At 38.5% G+C, this 20,496-nt stretch overlaps 1 protein-coding gene across 1 annotated transcript in view; it reads right to left on the bottom strand.

The window, feature by feature from the left end:
* Positions 1 to 1,519: 1,519 nt before the first annotated feature.
* Positions 1,520 to 20,496, bottom strand: part of ALG6 (ALG6 alpha-1,3-glucosyltransferase) — a 66,427-nt gene continuing 47,450 nt past the window's right edge. The window contains exons 12-15 of the mRNA XM_009209785.4: positions 19,694 to 19,764; positions 10,459 to 10,527; positions 10,134 to 10,332; positions 1,520 to 2,405 (exon numbers count right to left, since the gene is read on the bottom strand). Of these exons, the coding sequence (XP_009208049.1) occupies positions 2,208 to 2,405; positions 10,134 to 10,332; positions 10,459 to 10,527; positions 19,694 to 19,764 (537 nt within the window). The 3' untranslated portion in view covers positions 1,520 to 2,207. The remainder of the gene's footprint in view (positions 2,406 to 10,133; positions 10,333 to 10,458; positions 10,528 to 19,693; positions 19,765 to 20,496) is intronic.

Raw genomic sequence — 20,496 nt, 5'->3', positions numbered from 1 at the left:
GTGGTTTATCATTTGGACAGAATGCTACATCGGGGATTTTTCACTCCTCCCTAAGTCCTCAAGGGAAAATGACTTCTGTATGCCTCATATATGATACATGCACATACACCCTATTCTCTTCATTTTAAGAAGCAGGCCTAAGTTTATTGGCAGCTGAGAACACTGCATTTCTCAGAAGTGCCTCCTGTATCTAAAATGTACTTGAACGTGACTTTGAAGGGCTTATTTTTTGACAGGTATATTAGTGAAGGAGGTGAGAAATCTATCTTTAATATTTTTGCATAACCTAAATATATTTATATGAAAACATCCCTATAGCCTTGAGTCTAGCTAAGAGCAATGCTTTGGAGTTGCCTACTTCTGTGATCGTAATTCATCACTGGATATTTTTGATATTTTGCTTTTTTTGAGATGGTATCTCACTGGTCTCAAGCGATCATCCTGTGTCAGCCTCTCAAATAGAGACCACTGTGCCTGGCCTCTGGTTTTGGTATTTTGTTTTGGTATTTTGGAACCTAATCCCTCTAAGTTCAATGTAAACTCTTAAACTGGTTTTTAATAGATCGGAGGGATACTTGTAAGATAACTGCTACAAGTCTCTATAAAAATATAGTGTGCAAATCAATATGATTAAGATTAAATCATCTGAAGAATGGTTTTATTTACAGAATTTACCTGTATGATACCTTGAATCAGGTGCATTTCATTTTACTAATATATATACGTAATACTTTTATTTCCTAATAATAGTTATTCTACTCCAATTATTTATAACTTCCTCATCATTTATCTAAGTCAACATTCTATGTTAAACACAAGTGCACTATTACAAAAAACATTTTTTAAAATAAAGCTACACTAGCCAGCCAAGATGCTGACATTTGGGCACAGTGATTACAGATGGTGACCGTGGACAGCGATGTTCCTGCTGATTCGGCAGTGATTCAAGGCCGCTATTCTGCGCTGACCTGCCCTTTGAGTCTTTTGAGAAAGAAACCTTTCTAGATTTTTGCTTTGTCTAAACCCACTTCCTTTATCAGATTTAGAAACTTATACCTTCTTACACCAGCCTGTGACTGTCCATGTCTAGAACCAGTATTTTTCTGTATGTGGTTTGATTTGCACTATTTTAAAATATACCACCACTTAATATAGTTTAATGGCTATCTTCTGAAAGAAATATATTCCTTAAAAAATGTTGATGGGAAAATGATTATCTTTATTACAGAGACTAAAGAAAACATATCTTTATATGAGAAACTACAACATGGATATCATGCATTATTTTTACCAGTTGAAAACTATAATAAATATGGGCTTCTGCTAATATAGGGTGATACAGTATTAATAGGATGGAATTAACATGAATCAATGCTCTGGCAGTGGTAACCTTGAACCATCTCATAATAATATATATGTATAATATAATGTTTAAACAGAATGATTCTGGAGGTTTAAAACCAGTGATTATGTGTGATTCAGAAGACTTCACTCAAACCACTTAAAGTTGAAACTTACATTTAAATTCAGGAAAATTCATTTTTAATTGTATTAAAATATGCATTCTTGCAAATAAGATCATGGTTTATTTGCCTTGTTAAAACAATCAAATTTGCATGTGTAATAAGGCATATTCAGACTTCAAGCAGTTTAAATTGCCTTCTCAGTAATTAAAAAGATTATCACAAATTAAATTCCCTAAGACATAACTTCTACACAGTGAAATACACACTACTTGTATTCTAAAATGTAAATTTGAATACCAAAATTAGTGATTTCCATTAAAAAGAAGGGGCTCAATTCTTTCCATTAAGCTCACTATATGGTCTGATGAAGGAAGCAGGTTTAGACAAAGCAAATACCAAGAAATATTTCTCAGTTTTTTCAAGACATTTAAAAAGTGCATTTCCTGAGTAAACAATGGGATTAAGGACATGTTTCTCTTTTTTCCCCATTTGAATAGCTGTGAATAATAAAACCACAATATGTTTTGGCCAAGCAGTACTTAGACAAGCCTCCATTGGTCTTTGGTCTCCATATACATTTATTTTGTGTAGACAACAATGACTTTTCACCATTTCATTTCCTATGGTTCCATGGTTCTCAAAATGGTAATTTCATTTATACATAGCAAAAAGTTCACAAAACCTTTCAGCACTGTTCATATTTTCACATTTGTTCAGGAAACAATTTGTTTAGGAATACAGCTAGCTGATTTTCTTCTGATTTCTTCCACTTTTGGAATCCCACATGATTATAATGTTAAAGTATACCAAGAAGAACAAGAAGTTCAAGCAAGATACAAAACACACCAATACAGAAAATAAGTCCGGTAGTTTCTGAGGAGGATCCAGTGTGACAGTCATCAGCGTCAGGAGCACCATAGTGATAACTGAGATAAGAAACTGCAAGGAAAAAAGGATTACTGAGTAGTATAAAAGGTGAAATTTAAATGTACTGTAAACATTGACTTGTAGCTATTAAATAAGTAAAATTAAAGGTGAGGGTTAAAGGTCTAATTTATTCTGGTGTATCTCAACTTTGACTTCCTATTAGAATCATATGAGAGGTTTTTAAAATCTCAATGCCCACATCACACCCCAGACCAACTAAATCAGGCCTCAGTGCTTTTTAAAGCTCTCCAAGTGATTCCCATGTGTAGCCAAAACCTGAGGACCCCTGTCTTATACTTCTACCAACAAGGCACTGAAGAAAGGTAACTGGGACAAATATTAACGCTAGTCAGGGTTAAATATGTAGCATCCCCTGGGGCCCAACAGGATATAAAATTCTAAGCTAATGGGTACAAATATATAGGTACCTAGAAAAAATAAAACCTAGTGTTTGGCAGGTCCGTAGGCTGACTATAGTTAACAATGTACATTTCAAAATAGCTAGAAAATAAGTTGAATGTTCCTAGCATAAAGACGTATTTTTAAGGTAATGGATAGCCCAGTTACGCTGATCTGATCTTCACGCATTACATGAATGAATATCACATGTACCCCCAAAATATATACATCTATTCTGTATCAATTTTTAAAATTCTAAGCTAATCCTGAGAACCCATCTGTGAAAAAGTTTTCCATGGCAAATGGAAAATTACATTTCTTATTCATTAAATGCTTTCAATGAGTAAAGCACATTAGGGCACATGAAAGAAAATGTCCTCTGGCCTCAAAGAGTTTTCCATCTGCTTAGGAGAATGTTAAATAAAATCACAAAGTCACACTGGCTTAAATACCAAGATGAGTAGTAAAAATAATTAGCACATTTACTGTAGTTGTGTGGTCATCAGTTAGTGTCTTTTCTAGGCCAATGTGCTATACAATAGAACCTCCTGCAGTAATGAAAATGTTTTGTCTGCACTCCAGTATAGTAGCTGCTAACCACATGTGGCTATTGGGCATTTGAAATGTACTTACTGTGACTGAGGAACTGAATTTTTATTTAAATTTAATACGCTTAAATTTCTATATATGTCTAGTGGCTACCATACTGGACAGACTGGCTTTAGACTGTGAGCTCCTTTAAGACAAAGACCAGCAAGATCTTACTCATTTTATCCCTAGCACAGTACATAGGTATACACTAGCAGTATAAATAAATGTAGAAAGCAAGTAGTGAAAAACAGTAGTGACTTCCATGAAGTGGGTGGGACACAGAACCCTAAAAGATGCCTTAACTGTTGGCTACATTATGACAATATCGGTAAGGTCTAAATAGAGAGTAATGCAGTGATCATTCCAAATGGAAAAGCGAGGATAGGCGCCAAGAAAGCTTACAAGCAGATATAAACAAAGGCTCCCAGTGTCATTAAAGGAAAAAAATTCCTGAGACAACCTTAGTGGGAAGTGCAAACATCTAGAATGAAATCTTCAAAATAAAAGTTTCAAACTTCAGAAATACGGGACTGGTTGAAATGTCATAATACCACAATCTTGAATCAGTGTTAAACAGAACAAAACCCCTCTCTTGCTCCAACTATTACCCTATTTGTCTGCTCCTATTTACACTTGCTTCCCAAACAGTTGCCTATAAATATAAACATGCTGTGTCCAGTCTTCATCCCATTCACTAGTAAACCCCTACCAATTGGGCTTTCACCCCAATCACTATGAAACTGCTATGGTCAAATACCCATAATGACCTCCAGTGTACTAAATCCAATGGTCAGTTCTTACTGCCTTACCTGATTTTCTCATTAGCATTTGAAATCACTCACTGAACCCTCTCACTGAAACACTTCATTCACTTGGCTTCCATGACATCATACTCTCCTGGTTCTCTCCTACCTCACCCAGTTAATTCTTAGACATCTTTGCTGGTTCCTCATGTCCCCTACCTCTGCATTCTGGGGCTTCATACCTATTCCTCTGATTAATCTATCCTCATACCCTTAGTAAGTCATCCAGTAGCATGACTTTAATTACCAACTATATGTAAAGACTCAACTTCGTCTCCAGCCTGGCCCTTTCCCCTAAACCAGGGTTGTCCAATCTTTTGGCTTCCCTGGGCCACACTGGAAACAGAAGAATTGTCTTAGGCCACACATAAAATACACCAACACTAACAACAGCTGATGAGCTTTTAAAAATATCGCAAAAAAACTCCAGGTTTTAAGAAACTACGAATTTGTATTGCACTGCATTCAAAGCCGTCCTCGGTTGCAGGTTGGACGAGCTTGTGCTAAACTCTGGACTCATATATCCAGGTACTCCTTAATACCTCTACTTGGATATTTAATAGGCATCTAAAACTAAATGTGAAAAACTCTTGATCTCCCCATACTCCCCATTGTCCCCATCACACACACAGTTCCTTCAACATGCTTTGCTTCCTTCAATTTGGTAAATGGCAACCCCACTCATTCAGTTATGTATGCCAAAAACCTTGGAGTCATCCTGAACACCTCTCTTTCACAACCCCAGCAATTCCTGTTGGCTCTACCTTCAAAATATATCAAAAATCTGACCATTTCTAACCACTTCCACTGCTACCCTGGTCCACAGCACTATCATCTCATGGATTCCATTATCCACAGTCTCCTCCACATAGCTACCATAGGGGCCTTTTAAAGATGTAAGTCAGATTCTAGTCCCATTATAGGAAACTACACTGTTACCTCTCTAATCTTAGGTCCTATTATTTCTTTCCCCTACCCAGCTCCAATCACCATGACCTCCATGATGTTCACTGAATTTGCAGTTTTCTCTTCTAGGATGTTCTACCCTCAATTATCTGTAGTTTACTTCCTTTGGTTCTTTGCTTAAGAAAGCCCTGCCACTTTAAAATTGCATTAATCCCTCCTGCAAATCATATCCATTTCTCCCTTGCTTTGTTGTTCTCCATAGCACTTATCACCCTCTGACACGCTATATATTTTACATATGCTGGTGCTGGATTTCTCCACTAGCATGCAACCTCTACGGAAGCACGGATTTCTGTTAGTTTTGGTCACTGCTGTATCCTCAGCTTCCAGAACAATGTTTGACAATATAGTAAGTGCTCAAAAACTGTTTATTAAAGAACAAACAAATCTGGGAGTCCATGGTGGTCCTCACCTTAAGATTACTGGACCAGACTGTGAATATCACAATAGGGCTAGACTTTGACATACACTCAGGAATCTGGGCCTGTACTAACAAAAAATGAACTTTATATCTACTTTCCATTTGAACCCCTGAATAAAGTTAATCCTCTCCTTGTCTTTCCTGTTCACCTCTTAACTTCCTACCTCCCACACCCCTATCCTCCATGGTGATTACCTAAAGTGCAAAGCCTTCAGGACACCCATTGAACTCTGCCCTGAGAATACCTGCCTTGTCTTCCTACAAGATCTAAATATAAAATATCTCCTTTGAAACCTTCCCCTACGCTCCCCTAATAAAGTTAGTCATTCTTTTCTTTTTGTTATCTGGGTACTTTGGGCAATCCTCTATGTAGTCCTCAAAAATATAAATAAGTATAGCCTGTTGGGCTGGGCGTGGTAGCTCACGCCTGTAATCCCAGCACTTTGGGAGGCTGAGGCAGGCGGATCACAAGGTCAGGAGTTCGAGACCAGCCTGGCCAATATGGTGAAACCCCATCTCTACTAAAAATACAAAAATTGGCCAGGCATGGTGGCACGCACCTATAGTCCCAGCTACTCAGGAGGCTGAGGCAGAAGCATTGCATAAACCCAGGAGAGGGAGGTTGCAGTGAGCTGAGATCACGCCATTGCACTCCAGCCTGGGCAACAAGAGTGAAACTCCATCTCAAAAAAAATAAAATAAAAAATAAAAATTAGGCAAGCATGACGGTACATGCCTATAATCCTAGCTACTCAGGAGGCTGAGGAAGGAGGATCACTTGGGCCCAGGAGTTCCAGGTTGCAGTGAATTATAAATGCACCACCGCACTCCAGCCTAGGCAACAGAGTTAGATCCTGTCTCAACAACAACTTCCTAACATTTGTAATAGTTGCCAAATATTCCGTGGAGCTTATATACTTGTTCATGTAGCATTTTTCAACTACTGGACAATTGAGCTGCCTCTAATTTTTCATTATAATAATTAGATGAATATCCATTCATTCAACAAACAAAAATCAGAGCACCTATTCTTTGCCAGGCACTGATAGATGCTATAGATAAAATGGTATGTATAAAATGCAGAGTTCTTGCCCTCAAATAGATTGCAATCTAGCATTTTAGACAGCCTTGAATATAACGTGATGTCCCTTAAATATATGAACTTTATGAGTAGACAAAGACATCACCTGAAAACTACATATTAGTATCTCTCATGAATATAAATGCAAAAATCATCAAAAGAATACTGGCAAACTGAAGCCAGTGGCAGATAAAAAGAATTATGCACCATGATCCAGTAGGATTTATCCTACGAATTCAAGGTTAGTTTAACATACAAAAATCAATCAATGAAATACGTCATGTTAATAGAATAAAGGAAAAAACACACACACACGACCAAAGATGCAGAAAAAGAATTAGAATCCAACATTTTTTCATGATAAAAACATGTAAACTAGGAACTGAAGAGAACTTCCTCAACCAGATAAAGGACATCTATTTTAAAAAGCCCACAGTTAACATCATGGTTAATGGTGATAGACCATATGCTTTCCCTCTAACATCAAGTAAAAGAGAAGATGTCCACTCTTGTTACCTATATTCAACACTGTATTATAGGTCCTAGGGTAATTAGGCAAGTAAGAGAAATAAAAGATAAAAGTCATCCACATCAGAAAGGAAGAAGTAAAACTCATGGTTTGCAGATTACATTATCTTGTATATCGAAAACTGTAGGAAATCTATTAAAAACCTATGCCAAAGAATACAAGTTCAATATACCAAAATATTATATTTGTATATAGTAGCAATGAACATTATGAAAATGAAATTAAGAAACAATTCCTTTACAATAGCATCATAAAGAATTATGCTTTAGGATCATTCATTATACTTAAGAATAAATTTAACAAAAGTAGTCCAAAATTTTTACACTGAAAACTGCAAAACATTGTTGAAAGAAATTAAATATCTAAATAAATGGAAATACATCCTGTGTTTGTTCATTGGAAGACTAAATATTAAGATGGCAATATTCACGGTGAAAGTCTATCTCTAAAAAAATTAGCCAGGTGTGGTGGCACACGCCTATAGTCACGGCTATTCCTTAATTGCAACGAGTTATAAATGCACCAGGCTGAGGTGGGAAGATTGCTTGAGCCTGGGAGGCAGAGGTTGCAGTGAGCCAAGATCACACCACTGCACTCCAACCTGGGCAACAGAGCGAGACCTTGTCTCAAAAAAATAAAGCGATATTCCACAAACTGACATGCAGAATCAACTCAGTCCCTATCAAAATCTCAGCTGGGTTTTGGGAGAAAACTGATGAACTTCTAAAAACAATATGAAAATAAAGGGATGTAAGATAGATAAAACAATCTTGTAAAAAAACAAAATCAGTGGACTTGCATTTTCAATTTCAAAACTACAAAGCTACAGTAAACAAGACAGTATGGCAGTGGCATAAGGATAGACATATAGATCAATGGAACAGAACTGAGAGTCCAGAAATAAACCCTTATATTTAAGAACAACTGATTTTCAACAAGAATGCTAAGACAATTCAGTGCAACTGAAATAACTGAATAAAGTCAGACTCCTACCTCACACCATATACAATATTAACTCAAAGTGACTCAAAGGCATAGATATAAAAACTATAAAACTCTTAGAAGAAAATACAGGGGTAAGTATTTGTGACCACTGGTTATACAGTGGTTTCTTAGATATGACACCAAAAGCACAACAAAAGAAAAAAATAGATACACTGAATGTTATCAAAATCAAAACTTTTGTGCTGTAAATGATACCATCAAGAAAGTGAAAAGGCAACACACAGAATGGGAGAGAATACTTGCAAGTTAAATATCTGGTAAGGAACTCATATCAAGAATATATATTTTAAAAAAACTCTTACAGATCAAAAATAAAAAGACAACCCAGTTTAAAATGGGCAAAGGGTTTGAATAGGCATTTCTCCAAAGAAGATACACAAATGGCCAATAAGCACATGAAAAGATGTTCAACATCATTAGTCATTAGGGAAATGCAAGTCAGAACTCCAATGAAATACCACCTCACACCCATTAAGATGGTTGTAATGAAAAAGACAACAAATGCTGTGAAAGATGTGGAGAAATTAGAACCCTCACACATGGTTGGTGAGAATGAAGAATTGTGCTGTACTTTGGAAAAGAGTTTGGCAGTTTCTGAAGATGTTAAACATAGAATTACCATATGATCTAGCAATTCTACTGCCAGGTATACACATAAGGGAAATGAAAACATATGTGCACTCAATACCTTGTAAACAAATGTTCACAACAGCACTATTCATAACACTAAAAAAGTAGAAACAACTAAATGTCCATTAATTGATGAATGGATAAACAAAATGTGGTATATCCACATAATGGAATATAATTTGGTAATAAAAAGGAATAAAGTACTGATATATGCTATAACATAAATGAACCTCAAAAATATGCTAAGTGGCCGGGTGCAGTGGCTCACACCTGTAATCCCAGCACTTTGGGAGGCCGAGGCAGGCAGATCATGAGGTCAGAAGTTCGAGACCAGCCCAGCCAACACAGTGAAACCCCATCTCTACTAAAAATACAAAAATTAGGCGGGCATGGTGGCACATGCCTATAGTTCCAGCTACTAGGGAGGCTGAGGCAGGAGAATCACTTGTACCCGGGAGGCAGAGATTGCAGTGAGACAAGATTGCACCACTGCATTCCAGCCTGGGTGACGGAGAAAGACTGTCTCAAAAAAAAAAAAAAAAAAAAGTATACACACACGCGCGCGCACGCTAAGTGAAAGAACCCAGTCATAAAAGACCACAATTTTATTATCCCATGTTATGGACTGAATTAAAATTCATATGTTGAAGCCCTAACCCCCAGTGTGACTATATTTGGAGATACAGCCTTTCAGGAGGTAAATAAGATTAAATCAGATGATAAGAATGGGGCCCTAATCCAATAGTACTCATATCCTTACAAGAAAAGGAAGAGACAACAAAGGTCTCTCTCCATGTGTGACATATAAAGTAGAGGCCTTCTACAAGCCAGGAAGAGAGGCCTCACCAGAAACCAACCCTGATGGTAGAACCAACCCTTGATCTTGAACTTTTAGTCTCTAGAACTGTAAGAAAATTAATTTCTGTTGTTTAAGAAACCTAGTGTGGTATTTTGTTATGGCAGCTGTAGCTGACTAATACATTCCATTTATAGGCAATGTCCAAAGTAGGCAAATCTAAAGGGGCAGAAGCTGGCTGTCCAAGGAAGGGAGTTAGGAGTGAGAATGGAATGGGGAATGAATGCTAATGGGTACAGAATTTATTCCGGGAGTGACAAAAACAATGTAAAATTAGATGATGGTGATAGTTGTACAAATCTGTGCATATACTTAAAACCACTAAGTTGTATACTTTAAATGAGTGGGTTTATGTGAATTATATCTCAAAAAGCTCTAAAAGAAAACCACTACTTCAATAATTTTTTTAAATAGTGGCATGCTAAAAAAAATGTGCCATTTCTTAAAAATTGAACTTACCAAATATTGTATCATTCTTGAAAGAAATGTAAAACATGGAAGATATTTCCTCACAGAAATGGAAAAGGATTTCAACTGCAGTTCTTCTTCAGAAGTCTTTTCAAATATTGAAAAGGAAGTTACACAAGCTAAAAAAAATGCCATTGTTGTCACAACAGAAGGCATTAGGAGTTCATCCTTCAATAGAAGAGGTAGCAGACTGTAAAGGAAAATTTTTAAAAATCAAAAGAGAATCATCAATTCAAACCATAACCACTTTATTAAAAAGTTTTAAATTAGTTTATAAGAATTATACTGTAAATATATGGAAATTGGTATGACTTACCTAAATGTTGACACAAGTAAAAACCAAGTAGACATAAAAGGAATTTCACTTAAAACTAAGCAGACTGGTCTAAAATGGTAAAGAAAAAAAATAATATTACAGAATATAATTTCAACTCCTAACTTAAAAAATATAAACACATTTTATCTGTCTGATTTTCAGAGGTAGCTTAAAAAAAGCCAGGAAGGTCTTCACATGTACTACTGATTCATTTTGTTAACAGTCCAGACTAAATTAGCCTAGACACAGGCACAGAGGTGTCAACTTCTCATAATAATTGGAAAACTGCTGCTTCCAGTATGCCATTAATGGAACTTTTTTTCTCTATCACACAAACAAGTAGCTTAAGAAAAGGATCAGATAAACAAATCTGAGAAGGTTTTGTCATATATTTCGTAGTACTTGGTAAATATGAATTGCTAGTATTGTTTTCAAGCATCTCTTTTATGTTCTTTCATGTTACATATTACTCCACTAAGTTAAAACTAAAGTTATGGCAGACAAGATCATCATGCCACTGGAGATGACAAGAGAGGCAAGAGGATAAAGGAAAACAAATTGATAATAGTAAAATTAAAAGGAGGAAGAAATTAGTAGGAAGAGCTACATGAAAAGAGAAGTAGTATAGGAACAGGAAGCACAATGCCAATAAATAGAACCACTGGCTTTATCAAAGAGTTGTTTAGGGGCCAGGCACAGTGGCTCAGGCCTGTAATCCCAGCACTTTGGTAGGCCAAGGCTAGTAGATCACTTGAGGTCAGGAGTTCAAGACCAGCCTGGCCAACATGGTGAAATCCCATCTCTACTAAAAATACCAAAAAAAAAAAAAATAGCTGAGCTTGGTGGTGCATGCCTGTAATCCCAGCTACTTGGGAGGCTGAGGCAGGAGAACTGCTTGAACCCAGGAGGAGGAGATTGCAGTGAGCTGAGATCATGCCACCGCACTCCAGCTTGGGCGACAGAGCGAGACAACAGGGCAAGACTCCATCTCCATTAAAAAAAAAAAAAAAAGTAGTTTAGGGTCATAGCTCTCAGCCCTGTGACCTCCTTACCACAACTCCTGTTCTAGTACCTTCAGGATTCAATTGTGGCAATGCTCAAGGAAGGAGCATTGCTAGTCTGAAGTCCTGAGTCCTGGCCCCCATGTTTGCCATTGATTTACTGTGTGACCTTGAGCAAAGAATCTATTTTCTTAAGTGGGAATGGAAATAATAATAATAGTACTCCATATTCTTAAGTAGTTGAAAGAACTCTTTGCAGGGATCATCTAGTGTTTATTTTTTAAAATACAATAAACTTTCCTAATGATGGTGGTTGTTGAATAACTGTTATCATCCTTATTTTAAAAGGTGCTCTATAAAGATGTGGGCATTCTCCCCCTTTCCTAGAAGGATGACTTTTTCCTATGTCAACTAATATATGAGGTTTAAACCCTGGGATTATAAACTGATTGAAAACTACTAAAAGAAATTACTAGGCGGGGTGCAGTGGCTCACACCTGTGATCCCAGCACTTTGGGAGGCTGAGACAGGCAGATCACGAGGTCAGGAGTTCGAGATCATCCTGGCCAACATGGTGAAACCCCGTCTCTACTAAAAATACAAAAAAAAAAATTAGCTGGACTTGGTGGTGCGTGCCTGTAATCCCAGCTACTCAGGAGGCTGAGGCAGGAGAATCACTTGAACCAGGGAGTTGGAGGTTGCAGTGAGCCGAGATTGTGCCACTGCACTCCAGCCTGGCGACAGAGTGAGACTCCGTCTCAAAAAAAAAAAGAAATTACTAGAGGACTTTCCATTTCACTGCCTGAGAATGGATGCATATTAACAGCAAGCTCATCGAAGGTGCTCAATAAATACTGTTTTCTCTTTCTGGTTTAATTATTTCCCATTTATGCATTCAATATTTATTTACCAAACACAAGCATTGATCAAAAATGTATTATAGCCAGGCGCAGTGGCTCACAACTGTAATCCTAGCACTTTGGGAGGCCAAGGTGGGAGGGTCACTTGAGCCCAGGAGTTCAAGACCAGCCTAGAGAATATAGCAAGATACCACCTCTACAAAAAATTTAAAAATTAGCCTGGCATGGTGATGCATGCCTGAGGTACTTGTTACTTGGGAGGCTGAAGTGGGAGGCTCACTTGAGCCCAGGAGTCCGAGGCTGCAGTGAGCTATGACCATGTCACTGTGCTCTAGCCTGGGTGACTGAGTGAGACCTTGTCTCTTAAAAAAAACTTACTACATATAAGCACTGCTCTGAAAGGAATACAAAGATGATTATAACTCAGCTCCTAACCACAAAGTACTTAAAATTCATCACCAAACAGTGAAATTCCCTACATCCTCAACCTCTTCTCTGAACCCCTCCCTTTACCACCTTGTTTGAAACAATGCCTGGCTGTCTCCTCTGAGGACAGTACTGCCCTCTGCCCTCTCAACTGTGTCTGTTTTTGTTGTTTCCACAGTCTTCAAGTGACGTGGCCTGGAGGTGGGAAGTAACCTCCTTGATTTTCCTCACTACTTTCCTACCAGTTCTTCCTCTCTCCATCCTAATCATCTCCAGCTTTGAACCTCATGTAATCACACTTTATCCCCGATTATTCCCTATCTTGTAAATACTGACCAACCACAGGGCTGCTTCCTCCATTACCCAAAGATTTCAACTCCTTTCTCACTATCACTCTCTACATACTGACTTAATTCTTGGTAATTTAAAATATACATAGATCTTCCCTCTCATTTGCTAGAATGCCTCTCTTCTAGGGATCTCATCTTTAATCCTGTCCCTTAGGGTCATACTTTAGACTGCACCTCCTCCATGACTCCTGCCTTTTAGATATTCCAACTCCAACCATCTTTTGATCCCACCAAGATCTTCGATCCATTGTTCCTACCACCTTTTCACTTTCCCTCATCGCTTCCACAGCCTTTTCCCTTTTTACCTATCTTAAATTCCAAGGTCAATCATTATAATCACTCTCATACATTCACTCTTAAGCCCTCAAGCAAGGGAGTTATCCTCACCAGACAAAACCATAAACCTGGAAATACCCAACTTTCCACCAGTGCTTACTCCAACCGTGCTGAACAACTGCTCTAGAGAACAACAGCTACCCATACTAACTGCTCTCACTTTAAATACATGATCATGATATTCAAGTGCCCTGCAATTACTATATATTTCCCTGATCTGTTTACACTCTGTCTCTCCTTAGAAAATGTTTCACACTTCTCCCTCCTACTTCCAACAGCTTCAACCCACTCTTGGCTAATGACTTTCCCTCACTTCAATAAGAAAATTGAAGCAGTTAAAAGAGAACTTTCACAGATGCCCACCATCACATTTACTCCCTTCCCAGCATCTCTACCAATATAGCCTATTCACCCCTTTTACTAAAGAGGAACTCTTCACACATCTGTCCGATGCCAATTCTTCCATTTGTGCTCTAGATCGTACCCCATCTCCCTTTCTGAAGGACAGTGCTCCAGCAGCTCCTCCTCCTCTCAAGATCCTGTACCATCAGCTTTCCTTCTCTGCTCATCATTCCCCTGCCTTTATTGCTCCTCTCTTAAACAAACAAACCTATCTTGACCCCATTTTCTCTACCAATTATTGCCCTATTTTTCTGCTTCCTTTTTCAACAAAACTCCTCTGAAGAACAGTCTACCTTCCTCACACCATATATAAAACCTCAACTGGGCACGGTGGCCCATGCCTGTAATCCCAGCACTTTGGGAGGCCAAGGCAGGCAGATCACTTGAGGTCAGGAGTTCGAGACCAGCCTGGCCAACATGATGAAACTCCTGTCTCTACTAAAAATACAAAAATTAGCCAGGTGTTGTGGCAGGCAACTGTAGTCCCAGCAACTCAGGAGGCTGAGGCAGGAGAATTGCTTGAACCCAGGAGGTGGAGGCTGTAGTGAGCCAAGATTGCACCACTGCACTCTAACCTCAGTGACAGACCAAGGCTCTGTCTCAAAAAAAAAAAAAAAATTAAAATTAACTCAAAATGGATCAAAGACATAAATGTAAGAGCTAACTCCATAAAACTCTTAGAATGGCCGGGCGCGGTGGCTCAAGCCTGTAATCCCAGCACTTTGGGAGGCCGAGACGGGCGGATCACGAGGTCAGGAGATCGAGACCATCCTGGCTAACACGGTGAAACCCCGTCTCTACTAAAAATACAAAAAACTAGCCGGGCGAGGTGGCGGGCGCCTGTAGTCCCAGCTACTCGGGAGGCTGAGGCAGGAGAATGGCGTAAACCCAGGAGGCGGAGCTTGCAGTGAGCTGAGATCCGGCCACTGCACTCCAGCCCGGGCGACACAGCAAGACTCCATCTCAAAAAAAATAAAATAAAATAAAATAAAATAAATAAAACTCTTAGAAGGAAAATGAGGGTAAATCTTTATTTCCTTGAGTTTGGCACTGGTTTCTTACATATATACCAAAAGTACAATCAAAAGACAAGACAGGTAAATTAGACTTCATCAAAATTAAAAATTTCGTGCATCAAAGAACACTATCAAGAGGGTACAAAAGACAACCCAAAGAATGGGAGAAAATATTTGTGAATCATATGTCTGATAAAGGTTAGTACCCAGGATATAAAAAGAACTCCTAAAACTCAAAAAATGACAACCCAATTAAAAATTGGGCAAAGGGGCTGGATGCAGTGGTTCACACCTGTAATCCCAGCACTTTGGGAGGCCAAGGTGGGTGGATCACGAGGGCAGGAGTTCAAGACCAGCCTGGCCAACATAGTGAAACCCCACCTCTACTAAAAATGCAAAAAGTAGCCAGGTGTGGTGGCACACGTCTGTAGTCCCAGCTACTGGGGAGGCTAAGGCAGGAGAATCTCTTGAACACAGGAGGTGGAAGTTGCAGTGAGGTGAGTCTGCACCATTGCACTCCAGCCTGGGCGACAGAACAAGACTCCGTCTCAAAAAAAAAAAAAAAAAAAAAACTGGGCAAAAGATTTAAATAGGCTTGTCTCTGAAGAAGATAGACATATTGTGCCAGCAAGCACATAAAGAGATGCTCAATATCATTAGTCATTAGGGATATGCAAATCAGAATCACAATGAGACACCACTCATATCCACTAGCATGGCTAGAATCAAAATGATGGAAAATAACAAGTGCTTTCAAGGATATGGAGAAATTGAAGCCTTCATATATTATTAGTGGGAATGCTAAATGGTGCAGCTGCTGTGGAAAACTTTGGTGGTTCCTCAGTGAGTTAAATACAGAATTGCCATGTGACTCAGCAATTCTACTCCTGAGTATAGACTCAAACAAAAGCTTGTACATGAATATTCACAGTGGCACTATTCACAACAGCCACAAGGTGGAAACGACCCAATGTCCATCAACTGATGAATGATGAACAAAATGTAGTGTATCGATACAATGCAATACTATTCAGGCATAAAAAAGAATACGGTTCTGATACAACATGGATGAACCTTGAAAATGGTAAGAAGCTAGACACAAAAGACCACATATTATATGATTCCATTTATATGAAATATCCAGAATAGACAAATCCACAGAGATTTGCGGAAAGCAGATTAGTGGTTCGAGGGACTGCGGGGAAGGGAAAATGGAGAGGGACTGCTTTGGGTATGGGATTTCCTTTCGCGGTGATGAAGATCTTCTGGAAGTAGACAGTGGTGATGCTTGCACAACAGTGTGAATGTACTAACTCACAATGTAAAATTTATGCTATGTGTACTTTACCACAATTTTTTAAAATTAAATATTTATTTTAAAAAATGAATTACCAGCCAGGCACAGTGGCTCATGCCTGTAATCCCAGCACTTTGGGAGGCCAAGGCAGGGGGATCATTTGAGGTCAGGAATTCGAGACCAGCCTGGCCAACATGGTGAAACCCTATCTCTTCCAAAAAATACAAAAATTAGCTGGGCATGATGGTGTGCATCTGTAGTCCCAGCTACTCGGGAGGCTGAGGTAGGAGAATCGCTTGAACCCACAAGGTGGAGGCTGCAGTGAGCTGAGATCACGCCACTGCACTCTAGCATGGGTGACAGAGTCAGACCCTGCCTCAAAAAAAACAACAACAACAACAAAAAAAAAACCCATGCATTATCCCTACTTATCTTTAGTTCTTCTCCTCTCATTTTTTCTATTTTTTTTTTCCTTTATTTTTTGAGATGGAGTTTTGCTCTTGCTGACCAGGTGGGGAGTGCAATGGTGCAATCTCAGCTCACTGCAACCTCCTCCTGGGTTTAAGCAATACTCCTGCCTCAGCCTCCCAAGTAGCTGGGATTACAGGCATGAATCACCACGCCCGGCTAATTTTGTATTTTTAGTAGAGATGGGGTTTCTCCATGTTGGTCAGGCTGGTCTCAAACTCACAACCTCAGATGATCCGTCCACCTGGGCCTCGCAAAGTGCTGGGATTACAGGTGTGAGCCACCGCGCCTGGCCCATTTTTTCTTAGCCCTACCTAATCAGGCTTCCTCCTGCATTGCTCCACCAACACTGGCCCTACCAAAGTCACCAGTGACTTCCATATTGCTAAGGCAAATATGTTCTCAGCCCTCATCTTATTTGACCTATTAAGCAGCATCTGATGCAACTTACCACCTCATTTCCTTAAAACACCTTCTTTTTTTATATATATATTTTAAGTTCTGGGGTACATGTGCAGGACGTGCAGGTTTGTTACATAGGTATACGTGTGCCATGGTCGTTTGCTGCACCCATCAACCCGTCATCTACATTAGGTATTTCACCTAATGCTATCCTTCCCCTACCCCCCACCCCCCAAACAGGACTGTGTGTGATGTTCTCCTCCCTATGTCCATGTGTTCTCATTGTTAACTCCCACTTATCAGTAAGAACATGTGGTATTTGGTTTTCTGTTGCTATATTAGTTTGCTGAGAATGATGGTTTCCAGCTTCATCCATGTCCCTGCAAAGGACATGAACTCATCCTTCTCTATGGCTGCATAGTATTCCATGGCATATATGTGCCACATTTTTTTAATCCAGTCTATCATTGATGGACATTTGGGTTGGTTCCAAGTCTTTGCTAGTGTGAATAGTGCCGCAATAAACATAAGTGTGCATATGTCTTTATAGTAGAATGATTTGTAATCCTTTGGGTATATACCCGGTAATGGGATTGCTGGGTCAAATGATTTATAATCCTTGGGGTATATACTCAGAAATGGGATTGCTGGATCAAATGGTATTTCTGGTTCTAGATCCTTGAGGAATCGCCACACTGTCTTCCACAATGGTTGAACTAATTTACACTCCCACTAACAGTGTAAAAGCATTCCTATTTCTCCACAACCTCTCCAGCATCTGTTGTTTCCTGACTTTTTAATGATTGCTGAGGCAGAAGAATTGCTTGAACTAGGGAGGCGGAGGTTGTGGTGAGCCGAGATCGTGCCATTGCACTCCAGCTTGGGCAACAAGAGCAAAACTCCATCTCAAAAATAATAATAATAAAATAAAATTGCAACCTCTACCTGTAGCCCATCCTCCAGTACTCCCAATTACTCTTGCTCTGTTTTGTTTCTCTGTCATGGTATTTATTACCTTCTAGCACACTCATTTCTTCTTATTATTATTTTTTTTTTTTTGTATTAGTGTCTATCCTTAAGAATGATAGCTAAGAAGGCAGGGATTTTTGTCTGGAATATATCACAAGTGCACAAAACAGTGCCTGAAAAATAGTAGGCACTCAATAAATATTTATTGAATGAAATATTTGTTTAATGGTATAATTAGCTGGGACCGGGTCAAAAGGAACTTTTATTTAATTTTTTTTTTTTTTTTTTTCCGAGACAGAGTCTCACTCTGTGCCCAGGATGCAGTGCAGTGGCGCGATCTCGGCTCACTGCAACCTCCACCTCCTGGGTTCAAGCAATTCTCCTGCCTCAGCCTCCTAAGTAACTGGGATTACAGGCGCCCGCCACCATGCCTGGCTAATTTTTTTGTATTGTTAGTAGAGATGGGGTTTCACCATGTTAGCCAGGATGGTCTCGATCTCCTAACCTCATGATCCGCCCGCCTCGGCCTCCCAAAGTGCTGGGATTACAGGCTTGAGCCACCACACCTAGCCCAAAAGGAACTTTTAATGCAAACTGTAAAACCATTTACCAAAAATAGATTAAAGCCATGCACCGTTACAAATAATCTAGGTGCATTTGTAGAAAACGAACCCCTAGAAGTTCAGTGTCTCAGAACTAATCTGGTCATATTACAGGCCCTGAATGAGCTGCCTTTCTATGAGCATAAATTCTGGGGAAATATATTAATACATGTTTGAAAGTAATGCCTCTCCACAGTTTCATCCCCTGGTAACACTGATTTGTGTAGGGTAAGCCTAGCCTCATAGAATAGTGGTAAGCTCTAACTCAGGTTTGGGCCTCAGGGGATGGCATTAAGCAGTCTTCCCAGTCTACAATGATATGAGACTGTTTTATTTAGAGCCAGGAAGCCTTCCACACAGGGCAGCCCAGCTCTGCACTAAGGTTTTAGTCCGAAGCTCCACCTAGTAAAAGCAATACTGCCTGCCATTGGTCATTGGTCATTCTGTACAAGTATCTTCCACAGGATCCTACTGAACATAGGGTGAGGGGTAGAGCAGTAGTGGGTTGGGACTGACCTAGAGGAGGATTTCAGAAATCCAAAGTTTCATGCAAATACTATTTTAACATTAGGATATCATACTCCCAGCTGTCATCCACTGCTTTCTATGAACACCGGGAAAAAAAGTTAATGCTTCTAAAACAAGATAGTCTGATTACAGATTGCCAGTAGGGTCTAAACTAAGCTTGTGGCAAAAAAGAGAGAGAAGACAACATATAAAAGACCCCATGGAAGTAAATGGAAAGAAGACTACTGAATAGATGTGGAAATCAATGAAATGAAAAAAGCAAAGATGACAAACAGGCTCCAATCTGACGAAAACCTCTTTGAAGGCTATATTTTTTATTAGCATGTAGAAAATATAAGTGAAGGAACAGGAAGAAATTAAAATTATGTCAATAATATTCTACCAAAATTTTTCAGTTTAAAATACATTTTATAAAGAAAATCAAAAATTCTGGAAAAAAACATGACTATGAAATCATTTTATGCAAAGATATAACATTTGTGTAGTTTTGTTTTGCATTCAAATGTATATTTGTATGTAAATTATAAAGTTATACGATAAACACATAATAAACACATACTTAAAACGTTTCTACTTACAATGATACCAAGAGAATGGATTTTTCATGTACTTGGAAAGAAAATAAAAAGAATGATAGTGCACAGCTAACCTTTAAGAAAAAAGGGGGGAAAATGAGATATAACAACTTGTGAAATAGCATATCAATTATGAATCTAATAAAAATCATTTCAAATGAAAGTTGAAAGTTTATTAAAGCTTCTATTTAGAAGTAAAATACAAGCAACACTAGTATGCATATTTTAATCAAATTTAAAACTTGAAATATATATGATTATAAATATATATATTATAAATATATATGATATATGATATAAATATATATGATTATAAAGCTTTATTTAACTATCTAAGTTCATTATAACTCAGTTATTAATAAACAGAACTAGTAAATATCTCAGACACAACAATCATACATTCATCCTCCCTTGGAATCCCGGACAACTTAAATTTAAAAGCATGAAAGACAAGAAGGTCAGAATCTAAAACTAGCAAAACAAATCTATTTTGGTGTTTTAAAACATGCACTTCAATAGAATATATTAATGTTTTATAAATTAATCACGTGCTATTTGGAGTTTTAAATAAAAAATTATCTATTTTGAGAAGTTTATATGCTGCAAATTAGATATGGATAACTATCCAGTTGCTCAAGCAAAAATCTTGAATCTTATCCATGCTACACATCTATCCCATCAGCAAATGCTTTCTACAGCACCTCCTAAATACAATATCCATCCACTTCTCTCCATTCCCTTCTGCTAAGGGTAGCAGAGGAGTGGTCTAAGCCACCCTCCATCTTTGTAGTAGTGCAATAATCTCC

This window comes from Papio anubis, chromosome 1 (genome assembly GCF_008728515.1).
Source record: "Papio anubis isolate 15944 chromosome 1, Panubis1.0, whole genome shotgun sequence".
NCBI lineage: Eukaryota > Metazoa > Chordata > Mammalia > Primates > Cercopithecidae > Papio > Papio anubis.
Note: the sequence above shows the minus strand (reverse complement) of the source record. Positions and strands in the feature narration are given on the sequence as shown.